Raw genomic sequence first — 18,465 nt, 5'->3', positions numbered from 1 at the left:
CCAAGGGTGGGGTCACCATTTCAAATAGGGTGGTCAGGGTGGTCTCCCTGAGGAGGTGACTTTTCAGCTAAGGTTTTGAGAGAGTGAGCTTTGGGGAGAGTTTCAGGGACTAAAGGTCTGGCAGAGAACAGCCTGTGCAAAGGCCCTGAGGCTGGAACACACCTGCTTTTTTTGAGGAATTGTAAGGAGCCAGCGGCTTCTCTGGTGGCTCAGTGGTGAAGAATCCACCTGCCAATACAGGAGACCTAAGAACTGTGGGTTCGATCCCTAAGTCAGAAAGATCCCCAGGAGGAGGAAATGGCAACCCACTCCGGTATTCTTGCCTGGGAATCCCAAGGACAGAGGAGTCTGGCAGGCTACCATCCATGGAGTTGCAAAGAGTCAGACAGGACAGAGTGACTGAGCACGCACACACAGGGAGCCAGTGCAGCTAGGTTAGAGTGAGAGGGTGGGGAAGAGACAGGAGACGAGGCAGGCTGAGAGGGCATAAGCATTCCCATTTCACAGATGAAGGAAATGGTGCTCAGAGATGACATGTGAGTAACCCCAGGGCAAGCCACTCGGGAGAGGCAGCTGCAGGGTGGGGTGCCCAGTGTTCTAACTCCAAGCCCATAATATTTTCCCTTCACCGTGCATCGCAACCATTTATTCACAACAGTGGTTGCGTCTCTCACAGGGTCAGGCCTGGCCAAATGCTAGGGACACGGAGGGGAGCCACCCAGGCTCAGTCCTGGCCCTCCCCAGGTGCTCCCTCCCCACCTATGGTCAGTACACTCAGGCTGGCATCTTCAGGCTGGCATCTTCCTCCTGAGCCAGAGTGACCCGAGTTCTCTCTTCCCACTTCTTTCCTACGGCCCCTCCCCTGTAAGCACCCCCACTCCGTATCCACATGTGGCCACTCCAGAGAGACCTGTTCTGAAGCTGATATGGCCAGGGGAGAAACAGTTGAATTTCCTTGTCTGAAAATAATAGCAACATAATTTCTGAGCCTTCACCAGAGATCAGTACTGTTTTAGGTGTTTTTGTGCCACTTCTCATCGGTGGGAGGTATGTGTCATTATGACAGAGGAGGAAACTGAGGCCCAGAGAGGTGGTGTCACAGGCCCAAGGCCATGCAACTAGCAAGTGATGGAACCAGGATGTCAGCACAGGTCTTTTGAGTCATGCCAGAGCCCCACATCCTGGGGAAGGTGGTTGGTTCTGGCCTGTGGTTCTGGCCCATCCAGGCCCCAGGAGAAGTACCGGGACCTTTCTGCTTGCCTCTCCCAACCCACCCAAAGGGCAAATAGCTTCTTGCTTATGAAAAAGTTGGCTCAAAATAGTGGAGCATCTCTTCAGGGAAACTCCCTTTCTCCTCCCCTCCAAGTTTCTGAGTATCTTCATGGGTGGGGGAGGTGGGAGGAGTCGGAGGGGCGAGGGCTATGTCCACTGCCTTCTCATAAGAACTCGTGGGATCTGGAAGCCAGGCTGTCCTGATGACTGTGGCCCCACATGGTCTGGAAGCACCAGCTGCCTTTGAGGGCCCTGACGTGGTCACTGGGCCAAGGGGGAGGCTGGCCCATTCCTGGGTTGAAAAGGACAGGAATTCTCCATGTGTTCTGTCCTTTATGACAGTAGGGACAGGGATGCCCCTCGCAGTGACTCCTGAGTGGTGGTGGATGGCCGTCAAAGGGCTGCCCCCCCACTGTGACCCCCGCCCCCTAGGTCCCCTCCTTCTTGCCCCTTGCCTGCCCTGCCCTCTCACCCTCTCCAACACAGCAGGGGATGTTTATTTTTTTTCTGTCCCTAAGGCCTTAGAGATGTTCGTGATGAAAATGTGGGCTTTCCTCTGTCCTGGAAATTCTGTAGCTTCAAAAGAAAGAGAACTAGTAGAAAGGCAGCAAGAATGTGTGTTTCCAGAGCCAATGAGCGAGGTGCTGGTGGGACTTGGGGGCGGGACAGCCTGTGCTGGATTCTTTACTGGAACTGGAGTGTGGCTGGTGAGTGACAGGGTCTGGAAACCAAGTCAGGAATATCACAGCCAGGAGGGGCCCTGGAAACTACACTTCCATTTTTGAGACGGAGTAAACAGTCCCAATATCGGCTTACCCTCTCCTACCGGGGCAGAGTCTGTTGTTGACCTCAGTTGTCTGGTCTCCCAGCCCAGTGACTCAGGACTCAGCCTTCCAGCTTCTGTCAAAGCCTCTGCTGCCAGCTCCTGTGTTCCTGGAGGTTCTTGGAAATGGGTCGTGGAATTCCTTTCTTGACTACTGAGCCTTGTCATGGGGGCAGGTTTATGTCCCTGCGGGATTCGAATCGTGTTCTTTCCTCTCCTCGGCCGGTTCTACTCTGTCATCCTCGCCCTTGACACATCCTTAGCCCGGGTGGTGAAGCTGGTACCCAAGAGAGGTGGATGGCGAGGCCCCGCCCTCCCCTGACTCACTGGCTTCTTGTGAGACAAGGGGGGCTGGCCTTTAGAATAACTGCGCTCTGCTCTCGAGGGACATGCTGCAAGGAAGTCCTGCCGCGTGGTACCCTCACCTCGGCTTCTGCCCTTAGCCCATGTGCGCTGAGAAAACCCCCAACCCTGGCACAAGCCTGCACCCCAAAGGCCACCGTGGTCATGGCCGTGATGCAGCTGTGTAACCCTGCTGGCAGCCCAGTAAGTCAGGTGTTGCAGGAAGTCAATCTGCCCAAAGGCACAGGACTCGTAGGGCAGAGCCCGGAGACTTGGACCCTTGAGACTGGAGACTCACTCTGCCTGAGGGCCTAACCAAGCGGAGGGTCAGGGCTGGGGGTCTTTAGACCCCCCCTCCTGCCCAAGGGGCTGATGGGCTGCCCTAGGGAAGGAATGCAAGAAGGATGATGCTGGCTCTGGATCCTAGCCCCCAGGGTGCCCTTGCTGGGGCTCTCCCTGCCCCGCTTCCCTCTTCGCAGAGCCGGGAGACTCCGGCTCTCACTTCCCCCACTCCTCCACTGCATGTTCCAGTCCCCATTTCCAGCTATTCTGTACCAACGTGATAACAGAACAATGGGTCTCCCTGCAGCCCTCCCCGGGTCCTGCAAGAGTCACAGGGCCTTCATCCAAGGGAGGCTGGACCCCAGGGCGGGGTTCACATGCTGGCAACCCGCCAGGGACTTTCAAGGGGAGATGTGATGGGGAAGAAAGCTTAGAGCTCAGTTCTTGTTGGATGTCATGTTCAGCACACCACACCCCCAGCCCACACATGGGCACGTGCGCGCACATACACACACACACACACACACATGAACTCCTCTCTGAATATCCATTAGGCACCATTAACTTGGTTGGAATTTCAGCTTTGTCAGTTAGCCCGAGATACACATGTGCATAAGTCACTTGGGCCTTAGTTTCCTTATCTGTAATACAGCCGTTCTCATTGGGCTCTGGGGGTGAGCGCAGAGTTCCTGGTCTGGAAGTACTTGTTCACTGCCTCCTTTCCTGGGATGGATGATCTGGGGGCGTTTCTCCTTACAGGTGCACTGGCCCTCTTGCAGAGGGTCATGTTTGCAAAGGAAGCAGCTCTTGGCTCTGATACTCAGCAGCAGTGACTCCCCACTGAATCACCAGAGGCTTGGCAGCTGGTGGGTGTTTTGGGCCCCCTCCCCTGCCGGTTAGGTTCCTAAGCCAGCCCTTGTGGGGGCACAGTCTTCACGAAGGGGACTGCTCTGCAGTCCATCTGTTTCTATGGAAACCAGGCTTCCCTGGAAGGCTCTGGGGGGTGGTTGGGAGAGAGGTCCTGCAAAACTGGCATGGGAGTGATGCCCCAGCCCCACGGATCTGCTGTGGGGGCAGGGCCTGGACAGCTGCCCCATTAGTGTTGTTAATTGCTGTCCTTTGGGGAGCACCAGGGGCCACGCCCCTCCACTGCTTTTTCTCAGTCTGTCTAATCAAAACCCTGAGAGCTAAGAATTCGTCCTGTGGTTTCACAAATGAGGAGGCTCGGAGAGGTTAGGTAACTTTCCTGACATCACAGAACAATTGAGAGAAAGGGTTGGGGGTTTGAACCCAAGTTTGCCCAATCATTAAGTATATACCCACCCTCCCATCCCCCCGCCCCGATCCTTGTAACACCCCCCCACAACACTCCCCCACCCCAATGAGCCCTTCTCTCGGTGCAGTCTCTGGGGGCGTTGCTCAGCCTCTGTCCCATCACAGCTCCTTCCGTCTTTCAGGCTCTGGGAGCTGTTTGCGGGTATTCTTTTCTGGCCTCAGAAAAGGAAGGAGGAAGGGCCTACGTAGGCGGGGGGGGGGGGGGGGGGGTCCGATCTTGGCCAGCAGGGTGCCTCAAAACCCTTCCCCCCAACTTCTGTCACAAATTTTTGTTGAACTCCTCCCACACCCCAACCTGTCCAGGCCCTGCCCTGTGGCACTCCCCTCCAGATGGCTGCGCTTTCTGAGGTCCGGGGAGGGGGGTCTCATCCCATGCTCTCATCCAATCACCACCCATTTCCTGGGCACCCCAGATGCCAGGGAAAACCCGAGTCACTCTCAGGGAGTCTTCAGCACCCCTGACCTACTTGCCCAAGGCCGCCTGGCCGGAGGAGGTGTCAGATTGGAACCCAACTCTGCCTGACCACAGAGTCCCTTCCCTGCCCTTTCTGTGTCACCAGCTCAGGCATGGCCTGGGGCAGGGCCTGCCCGCGCTGGGCCTCAGGTGTCTGCCTTGTCCTACCAGTGTTTGGATCAGAGCCTCCCCTCGGGCCCTGCCAGCTCAGAGGGTGATCCTGAGTCTTCTGCAGGGGGTGGGGGAGGCCTGCTTGCCTTGGCCCCACTGTCTGGTCTTCTGTGCCGTTGAGTATCTCTGTGTCCGGGGGCCCGCGGGACGGTTCTCAGGTGGGGAGATTACCAGCTCTACCTTCAGATCGCTGGGTCCTGGGGAGGCCAACTGGCCCTGAAACCCTGAGAAGGATGGGCCAGAAGTGGCCTGTGGCCGCCACTGAGAGTTCAGAGCGACGAGGGCACTGTGCCCTGGGGAGGTGCCCTGGAGGAGGGCGCTGCAAAGCCCTTGAGGAGCCGGGGGCCTCGGGGTGGGAGGAGCAGAGGGCAGTGGTTCAGAAAGGGGAACAACTGTTCGAAGGCCCATGATTTGCTGGTTTATTGGGAATTGAGGTCAGAGAAGCTGGCTGGAGGCAGCATGCAAAAGGTCATGAACGCTGGGTCTGGGGGCTGCAAGCCGAATTTCCCCTTCTCCTAGCCTGGCTGGTGGAGAGGCAGCCCTCCTCCCGCCCCTCGCTCACTTGCCTTGGGCAGCCTGGCACCCCCCGGGGGAGCCCTAGGGGCCCTTCAGGAGGCAGTGGGGCCTGGGAACGGAAGCGCGACAGCTGTGACAGGCAAGCTTTTTCCACTTGCACGGCTGGGTGAGGAGAGGGGAGGCGAAGGAGCTCGGCCTGGCCTGGCCCTGGGCAGGGCGGAAGGGCGCTTTGCTGTTGGCACCTGCCCGTACACACTCCCTCCCTCCCCCGCACTTCTGCAGAGTGCCCCTTCTCATTAGCACAGGGGCAGAAACTGGGAGAGCTTCAGTGCCTTACAGAAGCAGGATTTGAACCCAGGTCTGGCTGTCCCAAAGCCAGTGTCTAGCTGGGGTGCAGCAAGGGAGCGGGGGACACTCCCTCCATCCTCTGTTAGGTTAAAGGGGGGCCGCTCCTAAAAAAGATACCTGGAGAGGCCTTGAAAGGGAGGACAATTCATCGGCAGATGAGGGTGTGTGGGGTCGTCTTGGGACTGGGTGCTTAAGGGTTGGTGAGAGCTGCCCACCTGCCCTCCCTGGGGGGATAGGGCCTGGTCCTGGGGTGAAGGAGCCCCCGGGACTCAGTGCTCAGAGCGGTTAGCTCCATAGGGCCGGCTGGCTGCTGGGGATCCTGCTCCCTGGAGATAAAGTTCAGGATCTCACTTTGCCTGGGAGGCTGCAGGGTCCGTTGTCAGTGGTGAGCTCACTGCCGGGACCCGGGGGGCCTCCAGGGGTGGCGACAATGGGTCCCCCCGGCCCAGGTGCCTGATGGCAGTGTCTGTGGATAAGGCTTATCCCACCTCAGTGATGCTGGATGTCCGATGGTGCCCAGGACGCTGTGACCTCCCCCTGTCCGTACCAGCCATGGGCCTGTGGTGCCAAGGGGAGCATTGTGCTGTGTTGGTGGGGAGGGCACAGGGGGCAGAGGAAGGCAGCCGACCCTCCTAGCAGGGATCGCTGACCTGGCCCGGAGCGTCAGCCTTAGGCGATGGGATTGAGATCTTGGGGCTTTGTCCAGCCGGTGGAGACGTTAGGAAATGCTAGTTCGGCCATTCTCCTGACCCTCCCCAGTCTCCTGACCCTCCCCAGTCTCCATCCGAGCCCCTGCCGCATGGGGGGCGTGGGGAGGAGGGGGTGTTTGTGTATCAGTGCTCATCTCAGCCGAGTGCTTGGCGTGGGCCCGGCACTGCCCTATGCTCTCCCCACACGTGTTTTCTCACAGCATCCTGGTGAGGGAAGATCCTTGGCTTTCCCAGCTGCAGATGGGGCCACTGAGGCCCAGAAAGGTTAAGTGACTTTCCCACAGGCACACAGCTAAGAAGTGGTAGACCTGGGCTTTGAACTCGGGAGAGTATGGCTTCGGCAGCTAAGCTCTTCCGGCTTTAGCAGTTAGCTGGCCCTTTATAAACTACTTTCTGGCCATTATTTAGTATCCTTTGACTAGCCCTAGGGAAGATGTAAGGATTATTGTTTCCATTTCACAGATGAGAACACTGGGGCTCAGAGAATCAACTTGCTCTGATTGGTGGCTGACAGATCAGCTTCCCCACCCCCACCCAGGCTGTAAGCTGCTTAAGGGCAGGGCTGGGTGCTACCACCCCGTGCCCGCCTCACAGCTCAGCCTCACTAAATGAACTTCTTTCCTTTAAACGTGCAGGTGCTCTGCTGTGTGCTGGGACCAAGCTTCCCTTTTTGCCCCTGAATCTCTAGGAGCTGAGAATTACAGCTCCATTTCACAGATGGGGAAAACTGAGGCTCCGAGCTACGTGACTTGCCCACACAGCTAGTAACAGGCACAGCAGTGAGTCAGGCAGCCTGGCCGGTCTAGGTGAGAAGGGTTAAAATGCCAGGGAGACCTATATGAAGGGTCAAAGTCAAGTTTGAGAATAGCTGATGCTGGGGAGACCAGGAAGGAATAGGAACACGCGTGCGTTGTGGGGATATGTAAACGGTTCGCTGCTTTGGAACGCAGTCTGGCACTTTCCCTAGAGTTGACTGTAGATTTACTGTATGTTGTAATTCAGTATAATTCCACGCCCAAGCATTTACCTTAGAGAAATGAAAACTCATGGTCACCCCCCCAACCTGCAACGAATATTTATGGCAGCTCTATTCTCAACAGTCAAACTCTGGAACAACTCAGATGTCCATCAGTGAGTGAGAGACAGGGGAAACGAACTGGTATGTTGGCATCCGGGAATACCACTCTCCTGCCAAGGGGAAGGGACCGTCCATACACACAGCATGGATGGGTCTCAAAGGCAGGACGCTGAATGAAAGAAGGAAGCGGGTCTCCGAGGTTATATACATAAATGATTCTATTTGTGTAACGCATGTGCACAAACAAAACTATAGTGACAGATGCCAGGTAACAGATCGCTGGTTGCCAGGGGTTAGGGCAAGGGGAGGGTCCGAGTGGTAAGGGTCCTGATGTGGAGGAGGTGGTTACCTGCCCTTGTGCTATGATTGTTAGCACTACAGACCACAGAGAAGGTCCGTTTTGCTGTATGCAAATAAACAAAAGACCAAAGGGGAGGCTGGAAGCGGAAGGGTGGCTGCCAGGTGCTTCCTTGGTGGAGGGCCGGATGGGGGCCAGGTCTGGGCTGTTCCTCACAGTGGCTCACTGACTCCCGTGGGCAGCCTCCAGCGGTCCATCTGGCATCGGGAGGGATGCAAGTCTAATTATACCTTCTACCTGGATCTCCAAGAAGGTGGTAGCAAGTGACTGAGCTGTGATAGTGCCTGGGCCGCCTCCCCCCGCCTCCCGCCGTGAGGAGCCCAGTTACACCCTGGCTGCCCCAGGCTGGGGTTGGCGGCCACCCCCTCTCTGACCGGCATTGGGCATTGGGCTGCCTTCTGGGTCACTGCCAGCTGCCGCCTCCCACTCCCCGAGCGTGTATATACAAAGGAGGGAAGAGCACAGCTGCCTTCTTTTAGATGAGGTGCTAGGCTGCGGGGCTTAGGAGGGCTGCTGGGTCTGGACATCACTCACAAAAGACCTCCAGTCAAAAGCAGGGACATTACTTTGTCAACAAAGGTCCGTCTAGTCAAGGCTATGGTATTTCCAGTGGTCATGTATGGATGTGAGAGTTGGACTGTGAAGAAAGCTGAGCGCCGAAGAATTGATGCTTTTGAACTGTGGTGTTGGAGGAGAATTTTGAGAGTCCCTTGGACTGCAAGGAGATCCAAAGTCCTGGGTATTCATTGGAAGGATTGATGCTGAAGCTGAAACTCCAATACTTTGGCCACCTGATGCGGGAAGCTGACTCATTTGAAAAGATCCTGATGCTGGGAGAGATTGAAGGTGGGAGGAGAAGGGGACAACAGAGGATGAGATGGTTGGGTGGCATCACTGACTCAATGAACATGGTTTGGGTGAACTCTGGGAGTTGGTGATGGACAGGGAGGCCTGGCGTGCTGCGGTTCATGAGGTCGCAAACGGTTGGACACGACTGAGCGACTGAACTGAAACTGAATGACCATTGTCTCCAGACTCGGGGCTGGTGTGCGCCATGCCCAGTTCATCCGGTCTAAAGCCACAGTATCTGAACGTCCCGCCGTTTGAGTCTTTGTTCTGATGTTTGTTTGCTGGGCGCTTTATTTTGTTCTGAGACACCGGGAGGCTGGAGGGCTGGAGGTGACCTGAGGATGTGTCCGTGCCCTCCCTCTGGAAGCCCTGGCTGTGGCTGGGAGGCTGAGACGTTGGCTAGGGCCACACGACAGGAAGACCTGCATCTGAGGCCTGGTCAGGGGCGTCTGGCAAGCCCACCTCGGGTCCCTGGCTGAGGCACAGGCAACTTCTGAGCCTTGTCGGTTATCGGGGGGTGGTTCTCCTGCCCTGCTGGAGTTACTGTGGGTGGGAATGAGGTGCAGGAATGTGGGAGGCACCCAGCATGCGTGGGGCACCTACTGGGGGGGGGGCCTTGCTAACCATTTTTTAAACCTGGTCTCTGTTGAACTTCATTGAACTTGGCTTCCTCATCTGTAGAATGGGTACAAGCGGTATCCATCTAGCAGGATGGCTGTGGTTACAGGAGGCCCCCTTGGGGCCAGCTTCTGGACACCTTGACCTCACTGTGGCTTCCACTCTTGTCTCCTTCGCATAGACTTTGTGCTGACTGAAGGTGAGGACGGCCACTCAACTCACCTCAGCGTCCTCATCGCCCGGCACACAGTAGGTGCTCAGGATCCGGCCGGAGGTGGAGCTGGAGGGAGGCTGGCGACTGGGGGCCTTCGCGGTTTATGGGCTGGAGGTGGGGGAGAGCAGGGAGAGGCAAGGCCAGATTGCTGCCCCCGAGCCCGGCCAGCCCTCCTCTGGCTCGGCTGGGTCCTGGGGTCCCCCCTCCCCTTCTTTCCAGTGCTGGCAGGCTGAGTGGAGGTTGTCTGGGAGTGTGGGTGGGTGGGTGGGGGGGCTTGCTGGCAGTAGGAATTGTATGGGCAAAAATTTAGTAGGGGCCTGGACCCCAGCACTCAGGACCCCTACCCAGGCTTGGGCAGACCTTTCCCTTTTTTGGCAAGGCTGACCCAGGCCCCAGTTAACTCCTTGCCTCCAAGAATCTTTGGGTCTGGTCTCCATCTAGGCCTGAATGCCTAGTCCTAGGCCTACACTTCCCCTAGGACTGTCTGTAAGGCTCCCTCCAGCCTGGTCACTAGGGGTAGGCCACATCCGTTTAGGCCAGACAGGCTGATAGAGCTGGAAGGCCTTAAGAACATCTGCCCTAACCCATTTTACAGATGAGGAAGTTGAGGCCAGGATAGGGCAGTGAGTTGCCTGTTTCATCTCACAGCTGGGTGGTTAGGGAGCCCAGAACTAAGCCCAGGCCCTCAGAGTCCTCCTCTAGGTGTCCACCTGCTGCCCTAGGCTGACGGGGAGGCCTCCCCCAGGCCCCAGGCTGGGGTCTGGCCGCCTTCTGAGATCTGGATGCCAGTCAAGGTCAGTGTCTGAGACCGGTGTTTCCCCGCAGCTCTGCTGCAGAGGCCGGGCTCCAGGACAAGATGGCAGCCAAGCAGCCCCCACCTCTCATGAAGAAACACAGCCAGACGGACCTCGTGAGCCGCCTGAAGACCCGCAAGATCCTCGGTGTGGGCGGGGAGGACGACGACGGGGAGGTCCACCGCTCCAAGGTGGGCCGGGCTCGAAGGAGGGGCCTTGAACCAGCCACGCGTGGGGGTCTGCCTCTGAGCACCAATTTGAGGAGGCGGGTCTGGCCCACTGTTTGGGGAGAAGAGTAGCTGAGACCCGTATAGCTGCAGGGGGCCCCTAGATTCAGCTCATATTTTCTGGAACTGTAATGGATATGTCAGAGGAATAGCAGCAATAATGAAAACGGATGGTTAGAATTAGTTGAGTGCTGATTATTTGCTTGTTATGGCACCAGCTGCTCTATAAGCATTTTTTAATCTTCCTGTTAGCCCTGGGAGATGTAGGTTCAGTTATTAACCCATTTTATGGATGGGAAAACTGACGCTCAGAGAGATTAAAGATTTGCCCAGGACCACACCAATAAATGGTAGAGCCAGGCTTCAAGTCCACAACTGGCAGATGCCTGAACTCACATTCTCAGGCCCCATATTTTCAGCTTCCTCTGGGCCCTGGTATCAAGAGGAGGCAGAGTGTGGCCTCAGTGTGACCCTCCCAGCCTAGGTCACTCTGGCTAAGCAGAGGCACCCAGGTGGGTCCCTGGGCATCTGGCGGGCTCTGGGAGGTAGGGAGTGAGCTGGGCAGACAGCGCTGCCTTCTGACCCCTCTCTGTCCACAGATCAGCCAGGTCTTAGGCAATGAGATCAAGTTTGCTGTTCGAGAGCCTTTGGGGCTCAGGTGAGCATTGACTTGTGAGTGTTGGCGGGGGGCAAGGCTGTGGGGTGGGGCCCTGTGTAGTCTTGTCCCTGGTTCCCTCCTCCAGACCAGCTATCCCTCCATTTGCCTGGAGAAGGGAGGGTCCGGGGTGGGGCCTGAGGGTGGCAGCGAGCGGTCTGCCTCTGACCTTCCTCTCTGCGTCTCCCCAGAGTCTGGCAGTTTGTCTCTGCTGTGCTCTTCTCCGGCATTGCCATCATGGTGAGTCCCTGCCCCAGCCCTGGGACCCGGCGCCCTCTGCTGCCCTGGGACCCCCTGCTGCCGTTGCCCACAGGGCCATCGGACCATCATACTGACGCCTCTGCTGTCCAGGCTCTCTGGCCGCCTCTCTGACCTGTGCGGATGCTCATACCCCCTGTGCCCTGCCCTGGAGCATCCAAGGTCCCCTGGTCCACAGTCCTGACTGTTTGTCCTTGGAACCTGAGATCTCTGTTGCCATGGACGGGGTGGGGGCAGTCAGGGTCCTGGCCCTGGACTGCTGCTGGGGAAAGGAAGGAGATGACCAAGGGGAAGGTTCCACAGGGAGTCACCCCAAGCCTCCCGCCCACTGTCCACAGGCCCTTGCCTTTCCTGACCAACTCTATGATGCGGTCTTCGACGGAGCGCAGGTGACCAGTAAGACCCCCATCCGCCTCTATGGCGGTGCCCTCCTCAGTGAGTATTGCTGGGCAGACGCCTGGAAGGTGATGAGCAACTGCGGGGGGGACCATGGAGGGTGAGGGAAACCTGGGGGGCCTTTCTTTTCTTTGTGCTGGGGCTCCGCTTCCCCTTCAGCTGCCGAGTCTGTCTCTGCTGGGTGTGTGCTACCATCTTGCGGCCACTGGTGGAGCATCGCCTGTAGTTTGGGGCTGTTCTTAACCATCGTCTGAGACAAAGCACTTACTGAACGCTTGCTGTGTGCAGTGCTCCACCAGGGCACTGGGATAGAGAGATGAAGGCAGCCCAGGCTCCGCCCTCCAGGGTCTCACAGCCTAGACGAGGAGGCGGAATCAGCACAGCGTCTGTAAAACCCTCACTGCTTCTGTTTCTTCTCCAGCCTGAGTTACACACAAGCAGTGCCTGTTAGGAAACTGCATTTAAACCCCAGCACCTGTGGTGTCCTTCGCGCCGCCAGAACTTTCTATGGCTCCCTATTACCTGCAGGCTAAAGTCCCAGTCTGACATTTCGGGTTATCAGTGGGGTGCAATCCAGCCTCCCTTCCAAAACCTCCCTGCCTGTGAGTGGGGGCAGGGGATCCCTGGGGTCCTGGCTACTTTGCCGAAGGGAAGAGGAGCAGACCCCTTGCCCCCATCTCAAGAGGGGGGGTCAGGCTGCCCCGCACCCAGTCCCCTCCTTGTCCTTCACCCCAGGCATCTCCCTGATCATGTGGAATGCTCTCTACACGGCTGAGAAGGTCATCATCCGATGGACTCTGCTCACTGAAGCCTGCTACTTCTCGGTCCAATTCTTGGGTGAGTCCTGAGCTGGACAGTTGGGGGGTGGGGGGGCGGTGGGTAGCTGATGGGGTGCCGGTAACTTGGTCCCTGACCTCCCAACTCTTGCCACTTGATTTCCGGGAAGCGATGAAAACCTGTGTGAGGGGGAGGGACCCATGTGGCCGCGTTCACCTGTGAGCCTGCACGCTGTGCCCACACGGCCGACGTGCGCCTGTGCCCTCCTGAATGCACGTCCATGCACCCACCACCCACTGCTCCCTCGTGTCCCCAGCACAGTGGGGGACAACACACGCCCAACCGTGCCCACATGCTTGCCCCTGTCCCTGCCACACGTACCTGTGGGGTTGGGTGGCCGGCCGGACGCCCCAGCTCAGGACGGGGGTGGGGTCAGCCAGGCAGCTGCACCGGGGCCCCTGGCCTCCCGTGCTGGGGGGTGAGGAACAGCGCTCCTGACCCCTGCCCCTCCCGCCTCTCTCCCACAGTGGTCACTGCCACACTAGCCGAGACAGGGCTCATGTCTCAGGGGATCCTGCTGCTGCTGGCCAGCCGCCTCCTTTTTGTCGCCATCAGCGTTTACTACTATTACCAAGTCGGCCGAAAACCCAAGAAGGTGTAGCCACCCGCAGGGCCAGGGGCCCCTCAGGGGCAGGGAGGCCCTGGGACCGCCCTCGGGTCCCCTTTGGTTCTGGAAGGCAGGAAGCACCCTGCCCCGGGCAGGCAGGGTGGGCGCCTTCCCCTTCCTCCCTGGGTGCTGTGATCTTGGGCCCTCAGGGCTGGGGAGGGGACGGGCCCTTCTACCCCGTCCTGCCCCCCCGCACGGTGAAGCCTCCTTCTCGTGGGTCTCCCGGCCTCTGGATCCCCTGGACAGACGCTCACGGGAGAGCTTGAGTCACAGGCCTCCGGCCAGGCCAGGCCCCTTCTTCCCCTATCATGAGACCCTTCTTTCTTGAGAGGCTGTGGACCGCCTCCCTGTCCGTCCCCTGCACCCCCCGGCCAACGATGCCCAAGCAGCCAGACTTGGCTTCCGCCCCTGCTTGGAAAACCCGAGACCTCGACCCAGGGGCCCTGCCCTTCCACGCAGGCCCTCTCCGCACACAGGGGCCCCTGTGCTCTTTAAGCACCCAGCACAGCTGTGGGCTGGCAGGGAGCCCTGTGGGGGGCCGCCTTTGAGCTGACACCTCCCTTTCCGCCTCCCGGGAGCAGCGGGGCCCTGTCCTCAGCCCCAGCCTCACTCTTGGCTTCTCTGCCTCGGCCCCAGCTCGTGGAGGCTCCTTCCCCACCCCGGCCCCAGGCTGGCCCTGACAGATGAACACCCCAGTAACCCCGGATGAAGGCCACCTGTCAGTGATGGGGCTTGGGGATCAGGCAGAGAGAAAACACTTCCTCCTCACTTGGGCATGTCCTCTGGGGTCTGCTGCACACCTGACTCAGCCCCCTCGTCCACCGTCCCCCCTTCCCCAGCGTGCTGCCCTGAGGCCGGGCTGTGGGTGTGACTGGGTACCCTTCAAAGCTCAGCAGGGCAAAAAAAATAGAAACAATTCAGCAGGCCGCCTCCACTCACACCCATCTCCCCCAGTGCCCCGGAGGGGCTGAGACCCCTGCAGGTCCAGCACCCTGTGCCCACCACCCACCGCGAGTCCCTCACCCGACGCCCTCCCTCGCTCCGTCACACAGGGATTGGCGGCCCCGGTGTCCTGGGGACGCGTGTGCAGGGAAGCAGGCCGGGCCCCAGACTTGCCTCCTGTCTAAGCACCATGTTGAAGGGGCGGAGTAGTTGGTCCTGAGGTGTAGCCCAGCTCCGGCTGCTGCCACGTGGGGGACCTCCCACCCCGACCCTGGGCCTCACTGCCCTCCCCTACACCCACAGCCATCCCAGCGGCCACAAACCCGGCCACATGGCCTTTGCCCAGTGATGCCATCACTGTTAACCGAGGCCCGCCCGGCAGGTTGGGAGCCCAAGGCTGCTGACTGCGGCCGAGGGCAGGGGAAGCGGGACCCTGAGGACGGGCCATTCCCGCCTGGCCTCCGTCTCTTGGGCTGAGGTTCTAGTCTCTCTGTAGAATCCTGTCCACCCCCCCGCACCCCTCCACCGAGTCCCAGGCAGGCCCGCAGTCAGTGCAGCCTTTGGGAGGTGGAGGTGGTGTCTGGCGGGCCATGCCTTCCGGCCCTGCTGTGTTGAAGCTGACCCATGCTTTTTGAGGAGGTGGTGTTGGTGTCTGGCGGGCCATGCCCTCTGGCCCTGCTGTGTTGAAGCTGACCCATGCTTTTTGAGGCCTGGCTAATGCGCCAGCAAGTGATGGACGGTTTGTCCTAAGAACCAACCGCTGAGCAGGGGAGGGATGCTGGCATGGAAGGGGGAAGCGTGGGCGCCGGAGCAGGGCCAGGCCAAGCCGGCCAAGCTGGGGTGGGCGGCACGGCCGTGGCTCCGGAGAGGGTGGACGAGGGCCCGCGGGGACGGCGCTGTCCCTCCTAAGGTTCAAGAAGATCCAGGATGGCTCTACTCGGTTCACTCCCGCCAAGCTCCTGCCCTGGCCCCAGCCTCCTCTGCCCCCACCCCCAATCAAGACCACCGTTCCTCACGGTCACTATTTATTCTTCGTTCCTTTTTCTTTTTGTAAGAAACAGTCACAAAAACCAGTGCAAAACCATCAGTGTGGGCGTCCTGTTTTATATTACAAAAACTCCTCTTGATAGATAATATAAAAAAGGGAGGCTCACGGGGGATAAACATGATAAATTAGCTCTGCTACCTACGGCAGGGAACATGTACAGTTTCCAAAATAGACTTATAGGACCCACCAGGGGAGGGACGACGGTCTTCTAGGGAGGTGGGGGGTTGGGGCCTCAGCTGGCTTGGAGGATCCTGTCTGGGCTTCTTAGGCATGGAGAGGAGAGGAGGGATATGGGATGCTGGGCAGGGTCCCAGCCCCCGGCCCCTAAGCAGGAAGGTGGCCTTCAGTACTGGGCAAGGTATGTGACCAACTGCAAGGTCTCCCTGGTTCCTGGTTTTATTTTCAGGCTCAGGAAGTCTCAGCAAAGAGACTTCATGCCCCGCCCTGCCCTGCTCCACCCCGTGTGTGCATGCTAAGTTGCTTCAGTCGTGTCCCGATTCTGTGACCCTATAGACTGTAGCCAGCCAGGCTCCTCTGTCCATGGGATTCTCCAGACAAGAATGCTGGAATGGGTTGCCATGCCATCCTCCAGGGAATCTTCTCAACCCAGGGATCAAACCCGTATCTCTTACATCTCCTGCATTGGCCGGCAGCTTCTTTACCATCAGTGCCACCTAGGAAGCCCCACTCCCACCCCAGTAGCCCCCAAATTGCCATTTGTACCCATTGAGGGCTGCTGGGGCTGGGCTTTGCCTTCTCAGACCTGTTCAGAATGGTCGCAGACAGCCTTGCAAATAGCCGCCAGCCTGCGATAATGCTACAGAGCAGAGGCCTGCTTCCCCTTTCCAGCCCCAGAATGTAGTTGGTGGGGGAAGATCCAGGCTCCTTGACCCTTTCTGGAAAGCGCTTGGTGATGAGAGACTCTCACATCCGCCTTCAAACCCATCTCCCCCAGGTGTTCCTCCATGACCAGCCTTTCATCTCAGGGGCCTGGGGGTGGGGGGTGGTGCCTGATGCCTGGTTCTTCTTACCTTGAAGGCCCCAAATTCTCCTGGGCAGTGGGGACTGGATGGGGCCATGATGCCTAGGGTACCCCTAAACTGAAGCCACACAGTTGTCCAAATTGACTCTAACCCCTGCTTAATCAGCCTCTTTTTTTTTTTTTTTTTGTCCACCTCATACCAGCCCTTTGCCTCTGCCAGGAAGTTGGAGCCAAGTGGGTCTAGAGACCTCTCTGGGGTCCCAGCTGCATGGCCTCCGGGGTCCTGGGGATGCCGGGTCTCTAGGAAGTTCATAACATCTTTATGGAGGTGCCAGGGCAGCCAGATACAGCACTATGGAAAGATTCAGACCAGAGAGGACAGCGGGGAGGGTGCAAGGGGGGGAAGGCAGCAATAAGGGGAGGGTCAAACCCAGTCTTTACAGCAGACACCGAGCTCTGGTGGTATCAGGTGGCAGGGCAGGGGGGCATGAGCTCTAGGCTGCTGCTCCGTCTCCTGGAGGCTGGAAGGCTGGAGGGGAGGCTGGAAGCTGGCATAGGGCCTGTGAGACAGAATGGGCCCTTCCCAGACCCCAAGGAGGGACAATGATAGGAGGAGAGCAGGCAACATACCTCCCGTTCCACGCCCATGCCTGTGGCAGACATCACCAATCCAGCCCGAGTTGCTTGGCAGACATTACTCATCAAGATCACACTGTCCTTGCCCACTGAGCCCAGACCAGAGCTCAGATCCTCTGCACAGCTGCCACTCCTGACTGGTCAGGGTTGAGACATCTTGCAATGCAGTTGCCAACACTGCTCTAGAATTTGAGACCTGCATATATAAGGGGCTGATCTGTGGGTGCTGTGTAGGTGTGGGTGAGTCTGTGAGGAAACCTCCCCCTGCCAGATCCTTGAGGAAACACTCAGAAGTGTGTGCTACAGACGGTGAAGGGACCGGAAAACGATGTCAGAGCAAAACTGACTAGGTGGTCTGGGGTTCTTCAGCCTGAGGGTAAAGGGGCTCGGAGGGGGATGCGGACCATGTGTGGCCTTCACACTTTGGGACAGAGAGAACAAGTGGCATGACATGGAGAGAACCACAGAAAAACAGAAACCTCTTCATGTATTAAGCTGATGCTAAAGTCAGAGCAGTCCAAAGAGAAGCCTGTCTTGGGAGGTAGTGAGCTCCCTGTCCTTGGAGGTGTGCAAGAAGATGGAGAAGCCTTGGCAGGGATCTTGTGGAAGGCATCCAAGCGGCAATTCTGAGTGAGGAGAGGTGAGCCAGATGATCCTGGGGGTTCCTTCCAGCCCTGGGAGCCAGGGAGTTGGTGGAGACCAGGGAGGGCCTTGTGAGGAAAGGTGGGCAGTGTGGAAAAGGGGCTGTGATGTGTGTGTGCATGTGTGTGTGTGTGTTCCTGGGACTTAGAGAAGAGTGTGTGGGGTGGAGAGCAGGGAGGGTAGAGCCCAGAACATTCTTAGCTGTGGAGCTGGGAGGAGGCAACTCCTGAGCAGCTTGCCCTCTCTCTTCTGGGGAAACCAGGACGTGGAGGCCAGGGAGCCGTGAGAACATCAGATCTGCTGGGACCAGCAGACCCTGGGAGGGGCGACAGGCAGCCTCGGGGAGACGGGGTTCTTGTTCGGAATGGCCATGCATGTGCTGCGTGACTGAGGATGAGAAACTGCCCCTCTCTGGACTTTCCAGATTCTTTGGTCCGACAGATGGGAAAGCGTGGACCCTACCGGCTGGGACATTCTTCGATCCAGTGTCTGGATTCTAATCTCGGCCCCAGCCTGAGGCAGGACAACTCCATCTTAGGGGGACCAGGGATTCCGAGGAGGTTTCAAATCCTCGAGGACGTGGTGACCAGGTCTCCTGGGTGCCCCTGGGCTTCGCCAGTCTTCCTCCACCATCTCCTTTTGCTTCCTTCTTGCCTACATCCTTACGTTCTTGACACCCAGTCCTGAAGCCCAGGTCCCAGGCTACCGGATCTGGTTGGGCCGAGGAGGGGACCTGGTTGCTTTGGTCTCCAGCGCAGACTGCCTCCTGGGTGTACGCGGGTCCATGCAGAGAACCTGCGGTGCCCACTCCGAGTCCAGACGGGCTGTATCAGTCCATAGTTTTGTCTTCATTTTGTTTTGTTAAAAAAAAATAGCTATTTTCCTCTGCCCCTTTACCTGGCCACTCACGATGGCTTCACCTCCTCCCCCGGGGCCAAGAGGGCAGGGGTGCGGGGGAGGGGAGGGCGTTGGGCGCTGGGCAGTGGTGGGCGGGGTGAGTCTTCAAGCTTCAGGCCACACCCTCTACTGGATGCCCCGGAAGAGGCACATGGCAAAGATCATGGCAAAAAG

General features: G+C 58.3%; 2 protein-coding genes across 23 annotated transcripts in view; one reads left to right on the top strand and one right to left on the bottom strand.

The window, feature by feature from the left end:
* Positions 1 to 15,173, top strand: part of TP53I11 (tumor protein p53 inducible protein 11) — a 17,575-nt gene extending 2,402 nt beyond the window's left edge. The window contains exons 2-8 of the mRNA XM_086341279.1: positions 9,338 to 9,405; positions 10,196 to 10,355; positions 10,991 to 11,049; positions 11,238 to 11,286; positions 11,643 to 11,739; positions 12,436 to 12,537; positions 13,005 to 15,173. Of these exons, the coding sequence (XP_086197405.1) occupies positions 10,227 to 10,355; positions 10,991 to 11,049; positions 11,238 to 11,286; positions 11,643 to 11,739; positions 12,436 to 12,537; positions 13,005 to 13,138 (570 nt within the window). The 5' untranslated portion in view covers positions 9,338 to 9,405; positions 10,196 to 10,226 and the 3' untranslated portion in view covers positions 13,139 to 15,173. The remainder of the gene's footprint in view (positions 1 to 9,337; positions 9,406 to 10,195; positions 10,356 to 10,990; positions 11,050 to 11,237; positions 11,287 to 11,642; positions 11,740 to 12,435; positions 12,538 to 13,004) is intronic.
* Positions 15,099 to 18,465, bottom strand: part of TSPAN18 (tetraspanin 18) — a 214,777-nt gene continuing 211,410 nt past the window's right edge. For all 22 annotated transcript variants that reach the window (XM_086341262.1, XM_086341264.1, XM_086341256.1 and 19 more), the window contains one exon: positions 15,099 to 18,465. In XM_086341262.1, coding sequence (XP_086197388.1) covers positions 18,418 to 18,465 — 48 coding nt within the window. In that variant the 3' untranslated portion in view covers positions 15,099 to 18,417.

Source organism: Bos grunniens, chromosome 15, assembly GCF_055505025.1.
Source record: "Bos grunniens cultivar Pamir isolate PY7600 chromosome 15, Bosgru_T2T1.0, whole genome shotgun sequence".
NCBI lineage: Eukaryota > Metazoa > Chordata > Mammalia > Artiodactyla > Bovidae > Bos > Bos grunniens.
This window is presented reverse-complemented; position numbering and strand designations above follow the sequence as displayed.